At 46.2% G+C, this 22,591-nt stretch overlaps 1 protein-coding gene across 2 annotated transcripts in view; it reads right to left on the reverse strand.

The window, feature by feature from the left end:
* Positions 1 to 1,833: 1,833 nt before the first annotated feature.
* Positions 1,834 to 22,591, reverse strand: part of LOC138567578 (zinc finger and SCAN domain-containing protein 2-like) — a 303,743-nt gene continuing 282,985 nt past the window's right edge. For both annotated transcript variants that reach the window (XM_069645950.1, XM_069645949.1), the window contains exon 8: positions 1,834 to 20,736. In XM_069645950.1, the coding sequence (XP_069502051.1) occupies positions 19,232 to 20,736 (1,505 nt within the window). In that variant the 3' untranslated portion in view covers positions 1,834 to 19,231. The remainder of the gene's footprint in view (positions 20,737 to 22,591) is intronic.

The following is a 22,591-nucleotide window of genomic DNA, read 5'->3' on the forward strand; positions in this document are numbered from 1 at the left end:
TGCTGCGCAACCTGTTCGCCTGAGGTGAGCCTGGTGAGGAGGTAAGATGCTTAATGTTGAGTTGATGTGATGCTTAATGTTGAGCCTTTGCCACCTCCCGTGGTTGTGCATGTGTGTACTGCTATGTATTCTTTATTCATGAGCATGTGAATCCATGCCAGACCCCATGCTGGAGAAGGAACAAGTTACTTACCTGTAACTGTTGTTCTCCAGCATGGGTCTGGCATGGATTCACATGCGAACCCTCCCGCCTACCCCTCTGCGGCTCTTCACTTGGTCATACTGCCACTTCACGTGCTTCCAAATCTGAAGATGGCTGCCAGAGGCGGTGCTTAGGTAGAGGGCAGTCATTGGCTGTGGTCAGTATGACGCAGAGACCAGTGATTGGTTATTACTACGAAAGACAGATCAGAAACGAAACTGATACTGGTTTTTTCTTTACCGAGGATTCCCAGCCTGACGACGGGGAATATTCATGAGCATGTGAATCCATGCCAGACCCATGCTGGAGAACAACAGTTACAGGTAAGTAACTTGTTCCTTCTACCCAAATAGTGATAATAGATGCAACACAGCGTTTGAGACTACACACTTTTGTACACTTTGTTTTAATTTAATTATTAGCACCATTTTGTTTGGCTAATGTATTGGTTGATCTTGTCAAATGACATTTTTGTAATACTTGTTTTATGATCGTAAGAAAAGTTTAAAATTTGGTAACATTCATTATGTAACAAGCCACAGGATTAGGTTAGGGGGTTATCCGTTCCACTCCCTCTGTTTAATATGGGGCATGAGCTGCATCTGACACTGGGTTCTTTTGGTTGCAACGTTTGGAAAGCCTAGACCAAGCCAATACCAGAACACACGAGAGGTTCATATCAGTGGTGGCATGTGGGTTTTAGCAAGCTCTGGAAAAAGAGCAGACATTTGTTTTTCCAAGGGACCAAGATGGCAACCTTTGGCTGGACGGTGAGAATACAGAGACCTGGTAAGATCCCTAAAAAGGTAAAAAACTACTTGTTAGCAAGAGATTGCCAAGAAGTGAGGAGGACGCTATAACCCTTGGACGAAGGACTATCAAGAAGCAAGCTCATCCCAAAGTCTGTACACTAGAGAATTATGGGGAAAGTAACATTCCCCTAGTCAGACCTTTAGACACTTTATAGTGTACCCCTTCCGGACAGTGCGAGAATGTGCTTGGATTATTCTTAGAGAAGAATGGTTTGCATTGTTGTGAAAAGACAATTTTTGTCTTCATAGATGTATCTCAACTGAGTTAATCAAGTTTTATAAACTTCTTACACACAGGTGTGTTCTGTTGGTCCTTCACATACTGGAGGGACTGTGCACTGTGCTTAGAGGCCAACAGTGTTGTAAAGTGCAAAAGGATCAGCTATCCAGTTAACAGGTGTAGGAATAGGCCTGGTGGAAGTACTGTAGTTTATGTGCAACTAAGATTGTATTGGGCACCTGGAACAGCTGCTGTAGCGTACTTGTGTTAATAATTTAGGGCCGGCTGTGGTCGTCAATTGGGGTGTGACCTATTCACCGCAGTGCTGAAAACAGCAACCTTTAATGATCCATTGGAAACCCAGTTGTATTGCAGATCGGTACCTGAACAGGGAGGTTGGGGACACTCTAAAGCTTAAAAGCACTGCCAGTGTCACCCAGGAATCTGGAGAAACAATAAAAGCCAGGGAAATTGAAGAGAGATGGTGTAGGTGTCAAATGCAGCAAGAAATAGGGATGTCTTCAGTCATCTTCATTTGGTCCGATTCAATGTTGAGATAGATCAGTAAGGAGCCTTGATGTGAAAGAGCAAGAAACAGGTTTGTTCATTGCAATATTTTAATTAGCATCACACATTTCGAATGCATTTTTGACGTTTTTATTCCTTTAAAAAAAAGAAATGCTGCATGAAATCACAATAATAATTATATATAGAAAAATTGTTTTAATAAAATAAAGGCTTAGGTAGGGTCCATGTTTGGGCCTGCGTGCTTTGTGGGGATGAGGCTGAAGAGTTAAGAAATACCCAGGCCTTCTGGGACTCACTGGATGCCAGATGGTTGGGAATGGCACAGATGGGCATTGGGAAAGAGATGCACAGTTAATCATCTAGTCCCAAAAGGCAGATTCTCTTAAACACTTTTGAAAAGTAAAGCAGAATATGTGCACAGATTGCAAAAACGGAATATAGTGAAACACTTTTTGAAAAAGGAAAGGTGGCCAAAGATTTGAGAAGGCACACTGATTAACACACAGCACCTTAAATTTGATATGCTTATGGACATTAAGAAGCAGCGCTGTAGAGTTATGATACCTCGATGCAAGATAATGTAGCAAACCAGTTTTGGACAACCAGAGTTGCCGACGTACAAGAATTTCCCATGAAGTCCAATCTACATAAAGCTGTAACAATTGTGGTTAATTCAGAGGTAGGTCAAAACTAATAACCTTGTGCAGTATCCACAAATGACAAAAGCTGGAACAAACAACTTGATTAACTTTTGGGGAAGATGAGAATGACCAGTCCACCCTAAACCCCAAGATCTTTACTCAGATGACTATGGAGGGACGCCCAACACAGGCTGCCTACAAAGCAGTCATCTTTTGGATACCCTTGATCAACACTGCAGTTGTCCCAGAATTGAACATAGCCAGTTTACACCCATCTTTTGCCCTTGGATATTCTTGAAAGATGCTAGCTAACACCACCATATTGCCTTTCAATCAGAAAAAAAAACATCAGGGTGCCATTGGTACAAGAACAGGATTTGAGGCTATAGGAGTGGATAAAGCTAGGGGGAGAACATGCACATTGAACATAATTGTAATAGTCAAAGAGCCTGGCGGCACCCTAGAGGACAGTAGGAAGGAATCGGAGGTAGATGTGACATTGCTGCCTGAATAGGTCAGTAGGTAACCAGCAAAACCTGTCAAGCGTTGTAGCGGAAACACCTGCCTCCTCCAATCAAGATAGCAGAAAAGCATTATCAACAGTGTTCTGTTAATTTGCTTTTTTATAGCGCTTCCTGTCATATGTATTGGCGTTGAAGCGCTGTGGGGCGAGGTCCTTCTAGGGATCAAAGTCTGAGGGGCTAAAGGAACAAGGATAATAGTACATGCAGCAGTAGTAGCAAGGAAAGTCTGATGGAGATAGTTGGAGGACGAATTGTGGACAGAGGAGAGGCTCAAATTGTCTTGAGCTGTAAAAGACCAGTTGGACAGCTGGATCAAATTTGTCGTGTGACTCAGCTGTATTCTACGGGGCACATTGTAAAGAAAGGAAAAGTAGCAGGAACCAACAGAGCCCGTCAACTGCAGTACATCAGTCCAATAGGACGAGGGCTACAACACAGCTGTCAAACTACTATATGGAGGCAATCCACAACAGCAGTGAAAAGTGAATCTGTACCCCTAGCAGGACAAAGCTTGCCTGCTAAAGGTGCTGAAAGCTAGATTTGATAAACTCCAAAGCTTGTGGTTTACTATTCGTTCAGTGACTTAGGATTCATAAAGTAGCAAGGAAATTAAGTGCAAATTACCAGGTTGCAGAGTATCCATATTTGTATTCCTTTCAAACAATGAATCATTTTGGCCTCTAAATATCAAGGGGAGAACAATGGATGCCAGGGAGGAGTTGGCAAACTGTCATCGGAGAAAGCATGATTGGGGTTTGGTGGTTCTTGCATGATTCAAAAGGTGAACAACTAGAAACCTCTAGGAGAAAACTTGATATTTTTTCACCATTTACAGATACAAAATAGCTTGAACTATGGTTGCCCACTTCATAAAACAAAGGAGCAGCATATGGAAGGAAGAAAATAAAATAATGATTAGTGGTAGAGTACCTGACACTTGGAGGAAATCCATTTGGATTCCTCTCTACAAAAAGGGCAGTCGTGAATACTCCTCAAATGACCGATTATTGGCTGTGATTGACAAGTCATGCAAAATATATAACATCATCCTAGAACTGCGAGATTGGCCTAGAGACAAATGGCTACTCCATAAACTACAAACAGGGTCCCCTAGAGGCATGGGCACTGTTCACAATATTTGAACCCTCCAATACCTCATACGATCCACCATATGGACTCCGTTCCAACTTTTGCTGGGCCTTCATTAACCGTCATATGCTTTTGACTGTGCCGAATGTAACGGACTGTGGACCAAGCTAAAAAAAAATAGGGCTTACCTCCAGCTATACTTAATTTAATAAAGCAGATCAATTTACATCTGCAACCATCAAATTGAACAAAAGGTGTACACCCATCTATGCTCATTAATACAAATAAAGGCCTAAAGCAGGGGTGCGTTCTCACACCCCTCTTATATAAATGTGCATGTCACCGATTTTAAATAGGCTCTCATCAAATAAATGAGTTACTCACTGTAGTGACTAACATACTCTTAATCCATAGTCCCCTTTCCTCCATACTGCATGGGCGTCCCTTCCAAGGTAAGGGAGACTGAACCTTTTTCACCAGAAAAAAACTTGTTTCCCTTTAAATTTAGAGGTGCAGCCAGTGGGAGAATGTGCTACACTGACTCTGCCCCCCAGCGCCACTCCTCAGTTCCCATTGACGCATCGACAATATTTAACATTGCCTTATGACACCAGTATTTTTAGCGGGGAGGATGGTGGGACATATGGAGGAAAGGGGACTATGGACAAAAGATTATGTTAGTCACTACGGTGAGTAACTCAATTACTCTGAGGTCCCGTCCCCTTTCCTACATACTGCATGGGCGATTACAACTGAATGTAGCCCCAGGGTGGAGAGGAGACACTCCGTAAGCAAATAAGTTCCTTAGAACCACCTGTTTGAAGGCTGCGTCTGATTTAGAGCCAGCGTCCAAACAGTAATGCTTACAGAAAGGCGATGGCCGTGGCCTTGGCTCGGACCACGTGAGCGTGCATGTTGGCTGGCAGTGGCTTGTGCTGCCCCTTGTAGGCCTCTCTGATGGCTGCAACCATTCACCGTGCAAAAGAAGCCTTGGATGCCTGATAACCGGGTCTGGAGCCCCGAAGGTGACAAAAAGTGCGTCCGACTTGCAGAAGCCCTTGGTCCTGTCCAGATAGAATTTCAGAGCGCGTCTGACATCTAGACAGTACAAGACTCTAAACCTCGTCCTTGGGGTCAGTGAGGAACATAGGCAAGACTATTTCATCGTTTAGATGAATGGCAGAAGGTACCTTAGGTAGGAACGCTGGGTGAGTTTGCAGGACTACCTTATCACTGTGGAAAGTGGTGTAGGGTTCTGAGGCCACCAGAGCCTGTATCTCGCCGACTCTGCAAGCAGAGGCAGGTCCAACCAGCAAAGCAGTTTTAATGGTGACTCGCCTGATGTCCGCAGATGCCATTGGCTCGAATGGTTTGTGTGCCAAGGCGCCCAACACCACATTGAGGTCCCACACGGGGTGTGGCCTCTTGATGGGCGGGTAAAGCCTGGACAAACCCGCCAGATGTTTGACAATAGGGTTGGAGGAGAAGACCTCTTCCAAATTTCTGTAGGCCCCTATGGCTGCCAAGTAGTTGCAACATGTGTCCACCTGAACGCCCGAGTGTGCAAGGTGCTCCGAGAAGTAGAGCACGTTATCCAGCGTGCACATAAGGGGGGGGTCCATGTCCTTAGAGTCCGCCCAGTGACAGAACCTGCTCTATTTGCTCTTATATTGGCTCCTCGTAGCCTTGCTCCTTGCGCCCTGAATGATCTCCAGGTTAGCCCGTGATAGGCTCAGATCCTGTAGGGTGATCGGCTCAGGAACCACGCAGTGACGGATAACTTCTGAGGTGCTGGGTGGAGGTCCCCGCCCCCCTGCTGGGACAGGAGAGGTGCTGGGCCCAGCAGAAGGTGACTAGGTGGCCTGTCCATGAGGCTGAGCAGTTCAGAGAACAATGGTCTCGCTGGCCACCAGGGAGCTATCAAGATGATGCTGAGGTGACAAGCTTCCTTCATCTTGCAGAGTACCCTGGGGATCAGGGGTGTGGGAGGAAAGGCATATGTGGTCATGCCCTCCCATTGAATCTGCAATGCGTCTCCCAGGGAGCCGAGGCCCAGCCACTGCCAGGACACACACTGATGGCACTTCCTATTCTTCCAGTAGGCAAAAAGATCCACCTGAGGGTGGCCCCAAGTGTTGAAGACCATCTGCAGCACCTGGTCGTTCAATTGCCATTCGCAATTGTCCGCTCCCAGCCTGCTGAGCCTGTCGGCTTCCAAGTTGGCCTCCCCCAGGAGGTGGACGGCCCTGAGGTAGATGTTTTCCAGGGCCCATTCCCACATGATGACCGCTAGGCTGCACACCGAAGGGGACCTGGTACCCCCCTGCTTGTTGACATAGTACATGCTGGTGGAGTTGTCGGTCTGGATAAGGACGGTCTTACCCCCAATGACCGGAAGGAAGGATCTGAGGGCTAGCCAAATGGCCCTTTGCTCCAGCCAGTTGATGTGTGACTCCTGCTGGGTCCAGAGTGGCTTCCCAGCCTTCTAGGGAGGAGTCTGTAGTGATGATGGCCTGTGGGGACGGCTGCCGGAAGGGCCTGCCCGTCCGCAGGTTGCAGTCCCTGGACCACCACGTGAGGTCCGAGTGGAGAGAAGGGGCTATGCTGAACAGCTCTGCTTGGGAGCCCCTCTGCTGATTCCATGAGGCTGGAGCTGTAGTCTCCTCACCCAGAGCCTCGTGTGGGGCACGGCCAGGAGGACCGCTGCCATGATACCCAGTAGGTGTTGGTACCACCAGGCCGAGGTCACTGCCCTGGTAAGGAAGTGCGTTGTGGCGCTCTTGAGGGCCGTAATCTTGTCCTCCGAGGGAAAAACCTCCTTGGAGCTTGTATCCCAGATGAGGCACAGGAAGGTGAGGCTCTGCGCGGACTGCAGCTGGGACTTCTTGAGGTTGATAGTGAACCCGAGGTCATGGAGAGTGTTCATCAGTGCGGAGGAAGTGTGGGTAACCCACTCCGGGGATCTCGCCCTGACGAGCCGCCAGTCGTCCAGTTATGGGTAGACATGGTGGTCCTGGGCCCTGAGGAGGGCTGCCACTGCATTCATGAGTCTGGTAAATACCCTGGGGGCTGAGTTGAGGCCAAAGGGTAGCACCTTGTACTGGAAATGACAGCCCATGATCCTGAAGCGTAGGAAGGAGCGATGAGGTTGCCAAATCGGGACGTGTAAGTAGGCGTTCTTCAGATCCAGGGAGACCATCCAGTCTCCCCAGTATAGTGTCTCCGCAATGAGTGCTGGCATAACCATCTTGAATTTCTGAAGAGGGAGGGAGAGGTTGAGGGTGGATAGGTTCAACACAACTAAGGCCAGCCTGGTTTTGAATGGTCAAAATCCTGGATTAAAAGCCTAAGCCTCTCGCAGAGGCTGGCACTTCTTCCACTGCTTGGCTCTCGACGAGCGACCGTATCTCCGCCAACAGAGTTGCCGTTCCAATCTGTGGGAGTGGAGGGGAGGAGGGATGAGAGGGAGGTATCGCTAGGCAGTACCCCTTGTATACTACAGAGTGGATCCAGGGGTCCGTAAAGTTCTGGCGGCGCCAGAAATGCACGCGAGAGGCAGGCTTGCCACACACTGGAGAAACGTGGACCCGAAGGGAGGAGTCATGCCTTTTTTCTATAGAGGCTGCTGCTGAGGCGGGGGACTGGAAGAAGCACTCCCCCCCCCCCCCAAACCCCTCTTTTTGTTGTTTGCGCCGGTGCTGACTCGGTGAGCGGCAAGGTTGTCTCAACCTCCATTCCTGGTATCCCGGAACCCACCAAAAACCTGTCCCTTCTCAGAGCGTTGATGCGACTGGGTATACAGCTTAGGCGTGGCCTTCGTCATGATAAAGACTTTGCAAGCTGTTGTCCTTTTTATTTAATTCCTCATCGGTGGTAGAGTGGAAGAGGTCACTACACTCAAACGGAAGGTCCAATATGCGATCCTGGATGTTGGGTTTAAACTTAGTAGCCTGAAGCCAGGCCGTCCTTCTCATGTCCGTGTGGATGCAGATGGCCCAGCAAGAGGTATCGATGTGGGCCACTGTGGACTACCAGCTTGGCTTCTCCTAGACCTGCTTTGAAGCGTGCCTGGCTCTGCAACGGAAGTTCCGGAAGGAAATCTGCTATTTCCTGCCACAACCTCTGGTTAGCGGCTGCCAGACGCAGGTGCAGGGAGGCGTTAGAGTACAGCTTCTTCCCGTACACGCCCAAGATCATCTCCTTCTTGCCTAGCAGCACCAAGAAAGAGGTGGCCGAGGACGACTGAGGCTTAGAGTAGAGTGACGCAGCAGAGATCACCAAAGAATACAGCGGGTGCGTTGATAACAAGAGTATATCCTCTTCCATCTGTCTATACTTGGCATTGACAGGTTGGGCAGAGCTTGGCTTGAGCCACCCCTTCTTGGCCAGAGCCACAACGGCTTTCTGCATCGGGATACCCGTTTTGGTAAGGGGTAGCAGGGTGAGGACTTCTGCCAAGACCCCCGCCTCGGGCTGCTCGACCTCCGGTTGAGTAAGGCCCAAATATTCTGCCAAACCTGCAAGCCTGTAGTGGAGGGCCTTTGCTGACGATGGTGCGTTAGGGTCCTCCTCCTCGTCTGTGTCCACCAGAGTGTCCGGCTGGTCCAGAGCAGGCATAGGAGTGCTGAGCGCCATGGGCTGCAGTGTGGAGACCGAAGCTGGAGGCTGGTGTGGAACCGCCTGTACTGTGGGAGGCAGGGGAGCTGGAATCAGAGGAGCCGGAAGGGGCAGCAGGGTCTCGCTGGGGCCTGTGGTGCCAGATCCACGGGAGGAATGACTATGGGCGCCGGTGGAGTGACCGGAGGGAGCAAGTCCCTGACAGCATCCCGTAGGATGGCCCCGATTTGGAGGGTTCGCATCAGCGCCAGGAACCTTTCGAAGAACCTGTCTTCGGAGGCAGAAGCGGAGGCAGGGGATGTTGACGGAGTGGCTGGGGGCTGCAGGGGCCGGAGCGCACTCTGTCTAGGTAGCAGGGGAAACCTGCCCTGCGCTGCTGATGGGTAAACTGTAGGCCACGTACCTGGTTGACACCAGTCCCACCTTGAAACTCGTTCACCCGCCTGCTCCTAGGCGTGGCATCGGATGAGCAGCCGTGTTTTCTGGCGCGGTGGCCATTTTGTCGAGCTGCATGCCACGTGCCAAAGACGTGGTGCCTGGCTCCCTGGGTCCAGCCTCCTCCAGAACTCTTGGTTGGGGATCATGAGGCCTACCCGGCACCTCAGGTCTGGGCCTGGAAGGCGTGTTGCCCTCAGCATTGTTGCCGGTAGTGCTGCGTGCAGGCACCCCCCTTGGACATTGAGCCAGTACTAGGGTGTTGCCCCTCGGGTGTACACCCGGTAAAATAACCTTGCGGTCCCTCAGCACTGATTCCGGAAGGATCTGACAACCCCTCGGCCGTGAGGCCGGTAGATGGAGTAGCCTTGGTCCATTTGCTGGTAGTAGAACCCCAAAGGTTCCTCCTGCTTAGGCGTTTCCCCGGGAAGGAGTCGCCCTTACGGGGTGCGATGGAAAATAGCTGCCCACCTTTGGGCCTCGATCGCTGCTTCACAAAGTTCTTCAAGTCCTCTGGAGGCGACCGTTCGAAGTGCTCTCTCCAACTAGTAAGCCTGTTCTTCAGTGCGCGTGGAGCTAGTGCATTGCACGCGGTACAACCTTGCCAACTGTGGTCAGTGCCAAGGCAGCGAAAGCAAAGAGCGTGGGGGTCAGATGTAGGGAAGAGCCCCTTGCAGGCTGGATACCTGCTGAAGCCCGCTGAGGTCGACATGCGCCGGGGAGGAGGGTTACGCCGGAGGACCAAGTACCTGAATGACAGAAAAGAAAAAGATGGAAGAAGAAGAAGAGTTCGGGGAAGAGCATGGGGTATTACATGGCCGAAGCCAAACCCAGGAGCGCTGGCGAAATCGGCCCGTTCCCGTCGACGTGGAAAAGGGACAGAGGAGTGGCGCACCTCTAAATTTAAAGGGGAAGAAGGTTTTTTCTGGTGAAAAAGTTTCTGTCTCCCATCCCCTGGAAGGGGGACACCCATGCAGTATGGAGGAAAGGGGTCGGAACGTAAGAGTACCATCTTCCTCCACGATTAGATGAACAACACATTGCTTGGCTGTCTTATGTGGATGACACTGGGCCTCATTACGACCCAGGCGGTAAGTTACCGCCTGGGCCGTGACTTTACCACCATGGCGTAAACTACGTTTACGCCATGGTGGTTGGCGGACTTACCGCCCCATTCCGAGGTCGGCGGGGCGGTAAGTCCCCAATCCCCATTTACCCTTCCCCATTCCCATTTTTGCCCCATAGGGCATAATGGGAGTGGGGAAGGCGCTAATTACGCCACCGTAAATTACGGTGGCGTAATTAACTCCATGGTCCCTTAGCGCCATGGATTTTAACACCTGCTAAAAGCAGGTGTTAAAAGCGCCATGGCGCTAAGGGACCTCGTAGTTGGCGGTAAGGGGTCGGCGCAGCTAACGCTGGCGTTAACCCCTTACCGCCAGGGTCGTAATGAGGCCCACTGTCATTCTGGACACGACTCCTATTGGACTCCAAAGATCACTTTCTACCATAACTAAATATTCAGAAGATGATGATGTTAAAATTAAACTAAAACCAAAATTATGATTATTAAGAAACGAAAATAAATAATTTTATTTGGAAAATGAACACACATTCATCAGATGTTGTTCATAACTATCTTTACTTAGGAGTCCCTTTAAGTAGCTCAATCAGTAATCATCAGCTAGAAAAAGTCCTAACTGCCAAAATTCAGAGGAAATTTAGATTGATGTAGAAGGTCTTATAAAGATTTATAAGGCTAGTATTGTAACAGGAGACTTATATGGATTGAAATGTTATGCGGCGGGCCAACTAAGCTGGCATAAATTATTTAAGGTGGGACATTCCAGCGATCAGTTTTTGGCCTACCCAGATCGGTGCCGGTTGAGGCTACCTGTACTGAATTTACTTGACACCTCAGACTACCGTACTGAAGATTAAGCATAGTAATCTACACTTAGAAATGTTGGCAGACTATAATAACAATGAGAACTCTATATTAAGCCTCTTCGATAAAAAAAAGATTATTCTGCAAACCGTACACTAAAATAATTCATAGATTCTTGTTTCACATAGATTGGACCATGTAGGATGATATCAATTATGGCATTGCAAAAAAGCAGATTGTCAAAAAGGCCTTTTTCTAGGATTACGCTAATAATTTGGAATATATAGCAACCAAGAAAACCCATTATGAATATGTTAAGCACGGGTTTGCTTATTTAACCCCCATTAAGTTTGTATATAACAATTTATAATGACCACCACAGCAGAGATTCCAGATGCACCTAAGATTTAATCGGCTTTAATTTTAGTCTATTATGGGGTTTTACGGGAGGATACGTTACAAGTCTAGAATTTATGGTAATGTTCTATGCACATAGAAACTACGACACTTAACAATGCTTGACTACTTCTATCAGGACGACACTTAACAATGCTTGACTACTTCTATCAGGCAGGTTACGTCAAATTAGTATGCAATATTGGTAGTGTACAATCTGATCAGTTCTGGTCATTCATAATTTCAGGGAATTCTATGATCCTCTTTAAGGCTGTATTTCACACATGGACCGTATACAGGCATTATTGGAAAAATTATTGACTGTAAATACATAGTGCAGGTTGATTTGATAAAGGACTAGACTTTTTAAAAATATATGCATACTAACCATTTTTACTAAAAATGTGTTAACCTATTGAATGAATTATGTATGGTGCTCTTATTGTTTATTACTGTATAATTTGTTTTTTATTGACTGTAGAAGGTTTCTTAAAATGTAAACAATATACACATAACGTAAGAGGGACATTTTACGTGAAGAAAAAAGCAATTTGGTTACAAATCTTCAGAGGGAGGAGTAAGAATGCTCGTAGCAAGAGAGCTAGAACTCTTTAGCGATGGAAAATATTTCCTAGTACACAGTTTAGTGTATATGGTTTAAAATAAACCTTACACAATATATAACAAATATAAAATGCAGTAAGTAGAAAGTAACGAAAAAAAAAACAGTATAACTTACAGTAATCATTTCTATTGCACATTCTAATTTCAGTCCATATATAGAAGATAATTAGTCTTAAAAAAAATCTGAACAATGAACAACAATTAAACTTATTTTAGAGAGCGGACCACCCTGCAAAATTCTTGTCCAAAACTGTTCTGTAGACAAATCTCTAAAATGTCCTCAGTTCATGAGCAGCTGTGCATTCAATAATCAAGTGCTTCAATGATTTGTGAGTATTTGCCTGGAGAAAGTCTACAAAAACGCAAGTCCTCAGGAATTCTTCTCCTGGGGCCCATAAAATTCAAAAGGGGGCAATTAAGTTTAGTGACATCATAGGAAACACATTATGTGTCGACTAAACAGAAAGGTCTATGACGGATGGGAAGAGACCCATGCTTCCTAGACCACCTTTGTATTTCAGGCCTCCAAAGAAGCCAGAGACTGCTTTGAGGTTTGTCTGCCAGTGAACCTCCTGCAATTAGCTCAAAGGTAATCAAGTAAACTAAGTGCAATTTCCAAGGTAAATTGCAGATCAGAAATATTCTCTTCACAATAGTGCATAAACTTGAGGATTGTCGGTGGTGCATTATCATAGATCTGGTTCCAATCATTGTAGAGTGAATCGTCCTTGGCTAGTCAGATTTTACAGTACATAGCCAATTTCCTCCATGTCAATATATACGTACCTTTACTATTACAAAACCCTTGCTGAATAATATGCCTTTTCACAGAATGCTGTGCCTTTTTTGCAGATGCAAAAAATGTCCTTGGATACAGTCTTAACTGTTTTGTCATCGAATGTGCCATTTCCTTTGTAGGGTCTGTGACAAATCCTTTCTCCCCTAGGGTCAGGGAGCGGCGACAGCTACCGATAGGCCCCTTGGGGTGGTACTCAGCAGTCAGATCTCATGGGGAGAGTTCCCCCCCTATGGGACTAGGGATGACTATCCAGGGAGAACGCGGTATTCCCATATTCCACAACACCCTCCTATCCTATACACGTCACCTCAGTACCCCACACTTCCATGTATGTGTGTAGGACAGGAAAACTCAACCTCTTTGAGAAGTACCGAGACGAGGAAGAGTAGGGACTACCCACTTGAAATACACTGGGACGAATATGAGAAACCTGAAGGTGTCTCACCCGTTAGTCGCCAGGGATCTGTCGTCCTGGTGGTCAGGACACGGCCATCGCTTTTGGATCCAGTTCCTAGGGTGGACCAGTGTGAGAGGATCACCAGGGTGAGGGGTCTTCGGGGAGTGGAAGTGGGACACTGAATGGCGAGACGCAGTATCCCCTCCATGTAACACCTTTACTCCATCCTACCAAGTAGGATACTTAGGAACTCAATCCCCCCCTTTCCCAATACGAACATTTCCTCACGGATAGCTCCCTACAAGAGAAAACGGACACTCAAGCCGTATACCTGACATGTCCCAATACAATTGTCAGGCAATTGCTGCTGACCATTGCACACCCTTGACTTCCATTACACTTTCCCACATGGATAGAAGGCGGAGCATGAAAACACCCTCTGAGCAAGGCAAAGCACAAGAGGAAGCAGTAGTTCCAAGATGGCAGTTTAATACAAGGTGAAACCGAAGAGGATTGCAAGGAGGGTAATGTCTTTGATCTTTTCAACGAAAGACTGTTACTTTCATGAACCTTTGAGAATAGAAAACAGAAGACCAGTAATCAAGGCTGAAGAATCCTGCACTGTGTGTCGGAAGTACCCGGGGCCCTCCTGCGTCGATAGTCAAGGCGGGGAGAATTGTTTGTCCCTGTGATACTGTCCTTGGCTCCTACAACAGTCAGCACAGCCAGTGAGCTGGGGAGACTGATACCAGACCGGTCTGTGTTGAAGCCAAGTTTGCAAGTGGCAACATTGTATAGTGAAAACTGTGTAGAGAACAATGTATGAAGCGTATGTGGCAAGCAACGCAAACACAATTAAACAGCAGATGAGTGTTTGAAGCCAAGATGCGATACCGTAGATAGAGTGGTCTGGCACCACGTTGGTGCTCATTCGGAAGTCTCTGTTAGGTATTCAGCTGAAAGGTGGCAAATGTGAAGAGTGATAAAGAATTGTGAAATTGAAGTGGTCCTGCAACGAGTCAAGCAAAACCCTGTGCACATTCTAAAGTCTTTGATAGTTGATGGAAATATATATGAAGTTGGTCTGAGCCCAGTGGAAGGAGTTAGCTAAAAGGTTTTGGCTAAAGAAAGTTTGTATAAAGACATATTGGAAATTGGAATTGGTCCGAGCCCGGCAGAGGGAGACTAATCGAACATTGTGTTAAAAGGGATCTGAGCCCGACTGAGGGGTATCCGAGATCTGAGCACGACTGAGGGGCATCCGGGGTGAACCACGAGTGACCTGAGAAAGAATATCAGACGAGAAATTGGATGCATAAATAATTTACGAACATTGTGTTGAGAGGATCTGAGCCCAGCTGAGGGGGATCCAAGGTGAATAGTGAATAGCCTGAAAAATGAAGTACTTATTAAAATCTGAAAGAGAAAAAGAACTTATCGTTTGTTTGTCGCATCAGGCCCTCTGAATGAAGAGGCTTTGAAAGACAAAGACTTGGGCACTGAAGGCCGCGATGCTAATGATTGAGCTGTATCCTCATGCTAGAGAAGCCAGAGACTGTGCTAAGCTCGAGTGTACTGCCTTGTACTGTGCTGAAAACATGGGGAACGGAGGCCAGCTGCCTGAACATTCTGACATATTTTGTGAACACTTTCTTTTTCGGAACATTGTTTCCCACACTATTTGTATTTAGAGGTAAGGATTGGCAATAGGTTTATTAGTATAGGCCCTTTTATTTTGACAAGACACTACTAGAACTGCGTTATTATTTGATGGTCGTAGCTTGCTCCCATCTGTAGAATGAGGATTAGATTGGCTTTTTCAAACCCTTTTTTTTTAGTTCAAAAACACCCTTGAACTGTTGTCACTTGTGTCTGTCTTTCTTTTGATACCATGCCTTCCTTACAAGAGGAAGAATCCATATGACCCAGTGGAGAATAGCAAAATCCGTACTAAGACGAAGAAGAGGTGCGGAGCAAGGAAGAACGCCCCGCGAAACCAAAATAAACATTGTAGTCAATGTGGACAATGTGCAAGCAAATGGAACATAAAAGGGAAGGAGGACTCGGGACAGTTCAATCCTCCCACAATGAGCTGTAATAAGGTCGGTACTACGGCAAAGAGAAACCCAGTGATCCAAGACGCGAGGCGAGAAGGTGAAGCGTCTGTGCAGGGTCAGAAGTAGAAGGATCCTTCGCCCGAATGCAAGCAGGATGCTAACCTGGACAGAAGAGAAAGGACCACACGGTCCACGATGGAAAGGCAGACCAGAGGGGAACAGCAGCTGGGGAGTCGCCATAGCTGAAAGCCACGCGTAGGGCGTACGAGAACCGAAACAGAGTCCCTGGACCAGCCTGGGCCCAAACCAAAGCTCCCTGGAGGTAGGGGCTCATCCGGGCTGGCTGGTGGTGACAGAAGGGCTAATGGGCCATTAAAGAAGGGTGAAGAGACCCCCAGAATAAGAGCTGAAGGAATAACCCGAGAGCGAGACTGTAGAAAGCAGTTACAAATGAAATACGGGTCTGGGACCCAAAACAAGAAACAAAGTGCATCAATAATCTTCATAGTCGCAGTACCTGGCAGGTTCGTGAACCAGGTCTGCCACACTGCATGAAGAGACTCCCACGGGCCAGGGACCTGCACCAGAAAGACTGGGAGCCAAGTCTGTGTTGGAGAATTCAAACAAAGTCAAAGAAAGAAGACAGGGCAATGGAGGCATTTCCCCCCTGGTGTGGTGTACTGGGAAGCTAGGGGAAGGGAGAAATGGCCCCTGGTGTTGCAAGACTATTGATGAAGTACCAGGAGAAGGGAGGCACTCTCCTGGGACACCTCGGCCAGAGGAAGAGAATAATTCCTCCTGGTGGTGAATAAAACAAGAAGCAAGATACCTGGAGTAGGAAGACATTCTCCAGGAACCCAATAGTGAAGAAACAACTAGATCCAATAAGGAATGTGGCTGTAGAAATGGAACTTCACGTTTTTGAGTTGGAATTGGGAACTTTCGGGTTACTTTGCAAAGTTACAGCCTGGAACTGTGTTTAGTACCTTGGAAAAGTATTGCAACTAGGGGAAGGGAGTCATTCTCTCAGGTCAAAGTCCCATCTAACAACCAGACTTGTGATCCGCTGTCCAGAAAAAGGGAGTCATTCTTCTGGACCAAGAAGACTGTGTATTATTTAGGTTTAGTTAGAAGTGCAAGGTACAGGTTGAGGATTATTGACACAGGACAGTGGACTAAAGTTGCACGGATATTCTGACAGGACCCTTGGTATTTTAGTTGAAGCAGGGACCCCCTCCTAAAGTTAGGGACAGGGAGGATTTTCCTTTTCTTTTTAAGAACAATAAAAGTCTATAACAACAACTATGCCACCTGTGTGCCAGTCTCCTCCTTCTGACCCTTAGAGTTCCAATTACATTTCAATTTCCTCAGTTGAAGGATGACTCATTTAGCCAGGTTTTAATGATGGACTTTAAATATGAGATTCGGAATAAGACCTCCACAGTACTGGAGAGAAGCAGTGCACTCACTTCAGGGGGCTAAGGTCCACTTGCCGAGTTGCAAATTTAAGAGCAAATTTAAGAGCAGATTGTTTAACCTTCCAGTCAAGATGGCTGGGAAAATAGAGCTAGGCCACAAGATTCTACCTGGCAAAGGAATGGAAAAACATAGCGTTAGGGCCAATCCAGGTGGAAACAGAGGTAGACACAAAATCAAGCACTTCAGAGGTGGCGAAACGCATGACTAGCTTTATTAGTGGGACCCTTAACCTAGTGATGAAGGTTATCTAACTGATTCAGGAGGCGGTCTGTGGGAGAGTGCAGTACTCCTAAACCCCGAACATTCCAAAAGTAATGGTGTGTCCAAAAGAAATAAGATTTGAGCTGTTAGATCTGTCAATGAGTCTGTAAAGGCTGAATCTGGCAGAGGCCATCAAAAAATGAAGAGGAAAAGTAAGGGGGTAAATAAGAGCAGGGGTTTGCTTATTTGGGAGACCATCTTTCCTTAATAGAGCCTGTGATCATTTGTCACACAGAGAACACTATTTAAATACAACCACATTACCACCTCCAATTGAACTGTGTATTTATTAAAGATAATTTAATAGCTAGCAGAAATTGTCTGTGTAGGATCAGGTCATGACCCATTGGTTGACAAATGTTTGGAAATAAAAGCAATATCCTATTTAGTGTTGCCGATCAATTTATGTACATTAATTTTGTGCTTTACCATGGCCCCGGCTTTGAACAATAAGCATTTCACTTAACGGGGATGAAGACTGTAGGTGAAACAAAGAGAAAGTGATGAGCAAACGGAAGATACATTTTCAAGAGTAGCACCAGCAATGCAAGGAAGATCAAAAAAGGGTAATTGTCTTCAAACAGGATTAGCACAAGAGGTTAACCGATACAAAATAAGTTATGAGGCACACTACAACTGGATACCTGCAGGGTAAGGGCCAGCATAACAGGTGCAATGCCTGGACTCCGTAAAGAATAGCAGAGTTGGGTTTACCTTAGGGGCTCTCTAGCGCATCCCTGGAGTGCTCTGTTCTTTTAGTGTGCGCTGGTGACTCCTCTCCAACGGTCAGACTGTTGAAGGCTACCAGCAAAGGAAAGAGGGAATGACTACACCAGTGAGAATAAAGATAACTATGTTAAAACCAGCTTCCATAGCTGCTCTTAGCCAATCAATCAATATGTCCTAGTAGGACAGCTCTAGCCCTAGGTAGAAGTAAAATCAAAATACGCTAGGTTAAGCGTATCCGACGAAGTATCAGCTCAGTAAAAGTAGAATACTAGTATACAGCTATGACTCCAGAATGGCCAGTGCCGTCCTTAAGCATAGAGAAAGAGAAAAGGCCAAGCCAATGGTAATAAAGAGAACTCCAACACCACCTACAGCCTCCTGCCCGATCAAAATCAAGGTTCATTGTTCCTGGTTTACAGAACCGCTCATAACTGGATATATTAGTAAATGAAAAGTAAGTAGAGAGGCGAGGGTACTGAGCAACAGAAATGCATTGGGCCTAGTAGACAATGAAGTCTCGACCACTCAAAGAATAGAAGTGCACAGGTGTGAGCGATTTCTCGTCCACAAAAAGGGCAATGGCATAGCATGCTTCCCCCTCCCTGGCTGTCCAATGTGCCCCATGCCAAGAAGACTCCAACCTCTACTAAATAAAGTAGTATGAATCCTATTAGATCACCGGAGATCTGGTTGACATTACTGGCAAGTGCAGGGTTCTAAATTAAGGTTGGATAAACTGGAGCTAAAAGCAGCTCCTGGGTATCCTGCATTAACCAGTGACAAGGAGCTACCACTGGGGAACAAAGAGCTAGTACATAGCGTTCTGCAAATCTAACTTCCACATATGATGCAAGCCTATCCTTTTGTCCATTATTCATTACCCTTTAAGCTTTAACTGTCATGTAGATGTTCTGCATCAGTTGGCCTGGGGGGTCAAAAGTCGCTCCTGGTAGCAGCTGACATCAAGCTAGCCAGGCTCTTCTAGGCTACAAGCAGGAGCTAAATAGCTCCCAGTGCCCCTCAATTGCGAGGCCTGAAGTGTGATGTTGTCATCAGTGAAGTGGACCACTCTGCCCTTACAAATGGATTGAAAAGGCAAGCACTTTCCCACCTACATAAGATGGCAGTTTGTGGTCTATTACGCGTGGAGAGGGGAATGTGCTCACCTCTCTCCTGTGCATTGTTTCAACACACCAACAGTAACACGGACACCCAGGCTTTTGAACCCTTACGACCCATCAACCAAAAGACATGCTAGCATCAAAATTGTGGGTGTTGAGGATGTTAACAACTGCCTTCCACCCAAAGGAAATCCTCACCTCTGGTGAAACAGCCCCTTGCTTCCCTGGCAGCTGTCAGTGCCATGAAGAGATGGAAATGGTAGATGCTGCGCTTTACAAATAACACATAACCAAGTATGTACCCAAAAATGAAAAGGGCTGGTTTCACCACCTACCCAAGCTAAATATGAACTATTTGCCAAGGAAGGATTAACTCACTCAAGGTAATCGTATACATTCTTGCTATTTGTCATTAACTGCCTACACTGCATTTTCCGTATTCAGACTTGGGTTTACTATGGTTTTTATCGACTTTAACAATAGCACCCTGACCCGGATGATGCTTCTTCAGGTGGTATGCAGCATAATCTTTCCGTCTGAATGATTGGTGGCATACATTGCATTTATATGGCTTTTCTCCAGTGTGCAATCTCTGGTGCTCATAAAGCAGTGTCAAATTGATGAAGCTTTTCTTGCAAACAATACATGTATAGAGATGTTCCCTAGAGTGTCCAAACATATGCTCCAGAAATGTGGACTTCAGTTGGAAGCTTGTGCCACACTGAGCACATTTAAATGGTCCATCCCCAAGGTGAATGGCTTGGTGCATAATAAAGGCATATTTGTGTTTGAACTCTTTCCCACACTCAGCACATTTATCCACTCCCTGCCCATTGTGCACCAAGCTCTCGTGCCTTCTCAGTGTGAAGCTTGAAGAGAAGTTTTTTCCACACATTTTGCATTGAGGGTTCTTTCCCAATTGGAGGTTTTGGTGCATCACACAATAACCGTGCTTGGTGATAACCTCCTCACAATACAGACACTTGTGTGTCTTGTGTGTTTGCTGGTGCCTTGCTAGGTGCGAGACCTGTGAAAAGGTTCTGCCACACTCCATACATGAAAACGGCCTCTCCTCTGCCTGAATACTTTTTTGTTTTAAGATTTCCGGAGCACAGCCAAGGCTTTTGTGACATTCAACACCGGGATGAGACTCCATACAAACACTTTGTTGTTGTAGAAGGGGGTTGCTTGGTATCCTTTTTTCCTCTTTGTGCTTCTTGCGATGCCCCAATAGGTCCCGGTGTTTCTTGAAGCATTTCCCACAGTCGTTGCATATTAATGGTTTCTTGCCTGCATGAACAAGGTTGTGGTGGACTTTAAGGCCTTGATAGCTCCGGAAGCTTCTCTCGCACTCTGCACACCAGTTTGGATTCTCTAAGTGGAAGGACTCATGCTTCAACAGCTCGTCTTCATTCTGAAAGGTCTTCTCACATTCCGAGCATGTGTGTGGGTTCCACACCAAGTCATCTGTCTGGTCACTGAAAGGCTGTTGCTTCTGAAAGCATTTGCTTCCGCAGTTTGGGCAGGAAGATAGTTCCTCTGGTTTATGGACACTTGGGAGTGTCATCTGAGGTTTATTGGAAGTAAAGTTTATCCCACAATTATCACACAGATATGGCCTTTCTCGCAGTATTGGTGTCTCCAAGTTGGTTTTCTTTTCCTTCACTGCTGTAGGTTTTTCTTCCACCTTTACGTGGTCTCTAAGTTTGGCACGATGACTACCGGCAGTTGGATTTCCAATACTTTCAGTGCCACGGTCACTATTACGCATTGATTTCCAGGCCGGCATTTTAAACATCCAGTCTGAATCCGATGATCCCCCAGTGCTTTCACTTTCATCACTTTCTTCAGATTCACTTGATGAAGTTTGCAAGTCAATTGCAACAGTGACCTCTTCCTCCTTCACAGATCCATGACCTAGTCAATTAAAACAAATGAAACAAAGTCGTTACTTTCAAGAATACTGTTCATGGAAAAAAAAAGCTTCATAGGTGGCAATGCCACATTGCTGCAAAAAAGAAATTAACTGCAGGATAGGCGGCAAAACAGTGGATATAACAGATTTCATTCTGTTTACAGAGAAAATTATGCTGCATAACACTCTCAATGTAAAGCTCTCAAAACACACAACTTGATAACTGGGTAACAAGAAGGTGTGGATTTCTGCATAATCACTCTGGTATAAGATTGGTAATACATTACTAGTCTGCTTAAACTTCACTCGGTATTGTACAAAAAACAAATATCCCCTTCCTTTGCCTGGGGATATTAATTTGGCTGGTCTACTGACACCTGCTGTGTGATGCTGCGTGTTAGAATTGATTTTCAGAACCAGCCCTGGGGTTTTCAGACCAACCTAGTTAGTGAAGAGGGTAATACACAATTGGGGCTAGCTAAAGTCAATCAGGGCCGTGTTGCAGAGCAGTGAGGCTTAGACTTCAGGAGATATGGTGGGGGTGCAGTGGCACAATGAGGCCCATGCAGAGCACTAAAATCAAATGAATGCAGAATGTACACAAATATTTTACTAATTAGGCCTTTACATACTCAGATAAAATCGCAGATGAATAAACTAGAACTAAAGCAAAACCATATACAGGCATATGTATACACATACTCACTTGGTGATCTCACGAGAGATCACCCACACTTCACCATGAAAGCAGTAAAAGCAAATTCATAATGAAACAGATTGTAGGCAGTAAAGCAATGGAAACAATTAAGCATGTTAGATAAAATAAGGCCTCTAACACTTAAGAAGTTCTTCCCTGCTAAGGTAAGTAGTCCTAGTACCTTAAAAAAATCACAAGTCCCAGCTAAGTACCTGTAGCACAGAGCTTGCAAGTATCCGTAAAGCAAAGGGGTAGTTAAATATTTCAGTAAGAAGAAAATAAAAAGGTAGGGTTTTGGCAGATTATGGGGTACTCTTCCAATCCCACCGCAGTAGGTGAAGATCAGGTGCAATGAATCTACCAATCATGACCAAGAAAGGGAGAGTTAGGGTGAGAACTTTGCACCCATACAACCATATGGCAGGAGTGGAAACAGTTATGCAACTCTCCCCACCCACTTATTCTGAGTAATTGAGAACCATTCCGAAGTTTCACATTTACTAGGCCCACTTACCTCAGTCAATTTTGCAGATGTAGGACGACCAGGACAGGTGGGGATTGGCCATTTTTGGGCAAGTATAATTTTCTGTCCCAGTACACTGAGGCTTAAACCCAGAATGCAGTGGTCCCTAAATTCCAGAAAAGTTCTATTCCATACAGTCTATTGTAACATGTATAGTAGGCACGACACACAATTTCTTTGCTTTTATGCAACATATCTTTCAGTTATGTTTGTGGTTTCTTACAGATCCATGGAACCTCCACTTACCCAACAGCCCATTTATTTCACAAGGGAAATGGAAAAGATGGGATTTGAGCTCAGGTTTCCTCATGTCGCAGGTTTTAATTTGACAGAAGCTACATCTCCTCCCACCCAATCCCATCTTTAGTTTTAGATCAATTTAAAGATGGAGGAAGCTAGATAATTCATTGGTAAAGCTTAGCCATAGCTAAAGGAAGTCTGGCTTTGCTCTCAGGACCAAACAAGAGCTGGAGCGGCAAAAGACCTATACCTGGCTTCCTGCCTCCCCAGTCCACAACACAAAACCCATAACTGGCACGCTGTCTATCCCCGCCTCAACCTCGCAATGCAAGACCCGTGCCACCACACATTACAGTGACCAAAAGTGCTTTTCTCAAGATTGCATAATGTATGACGT

The sequence above is a fragment of the Ambystoma mexicanum genome, chromosome 2p (assembly GCF_040938575.1).
Source record: "Ambystoma mexicanum isolate Mex_15411 chromosome 2p, UKY_AmexF1_1, whole genome shotgun sequence".
Lineage (NCBI taxonomy): Eukaryota > Metazoa > Chordata > Amphibia > Caudata > Ambystomatidae > Ambystoma > Ambystoma mexicanum.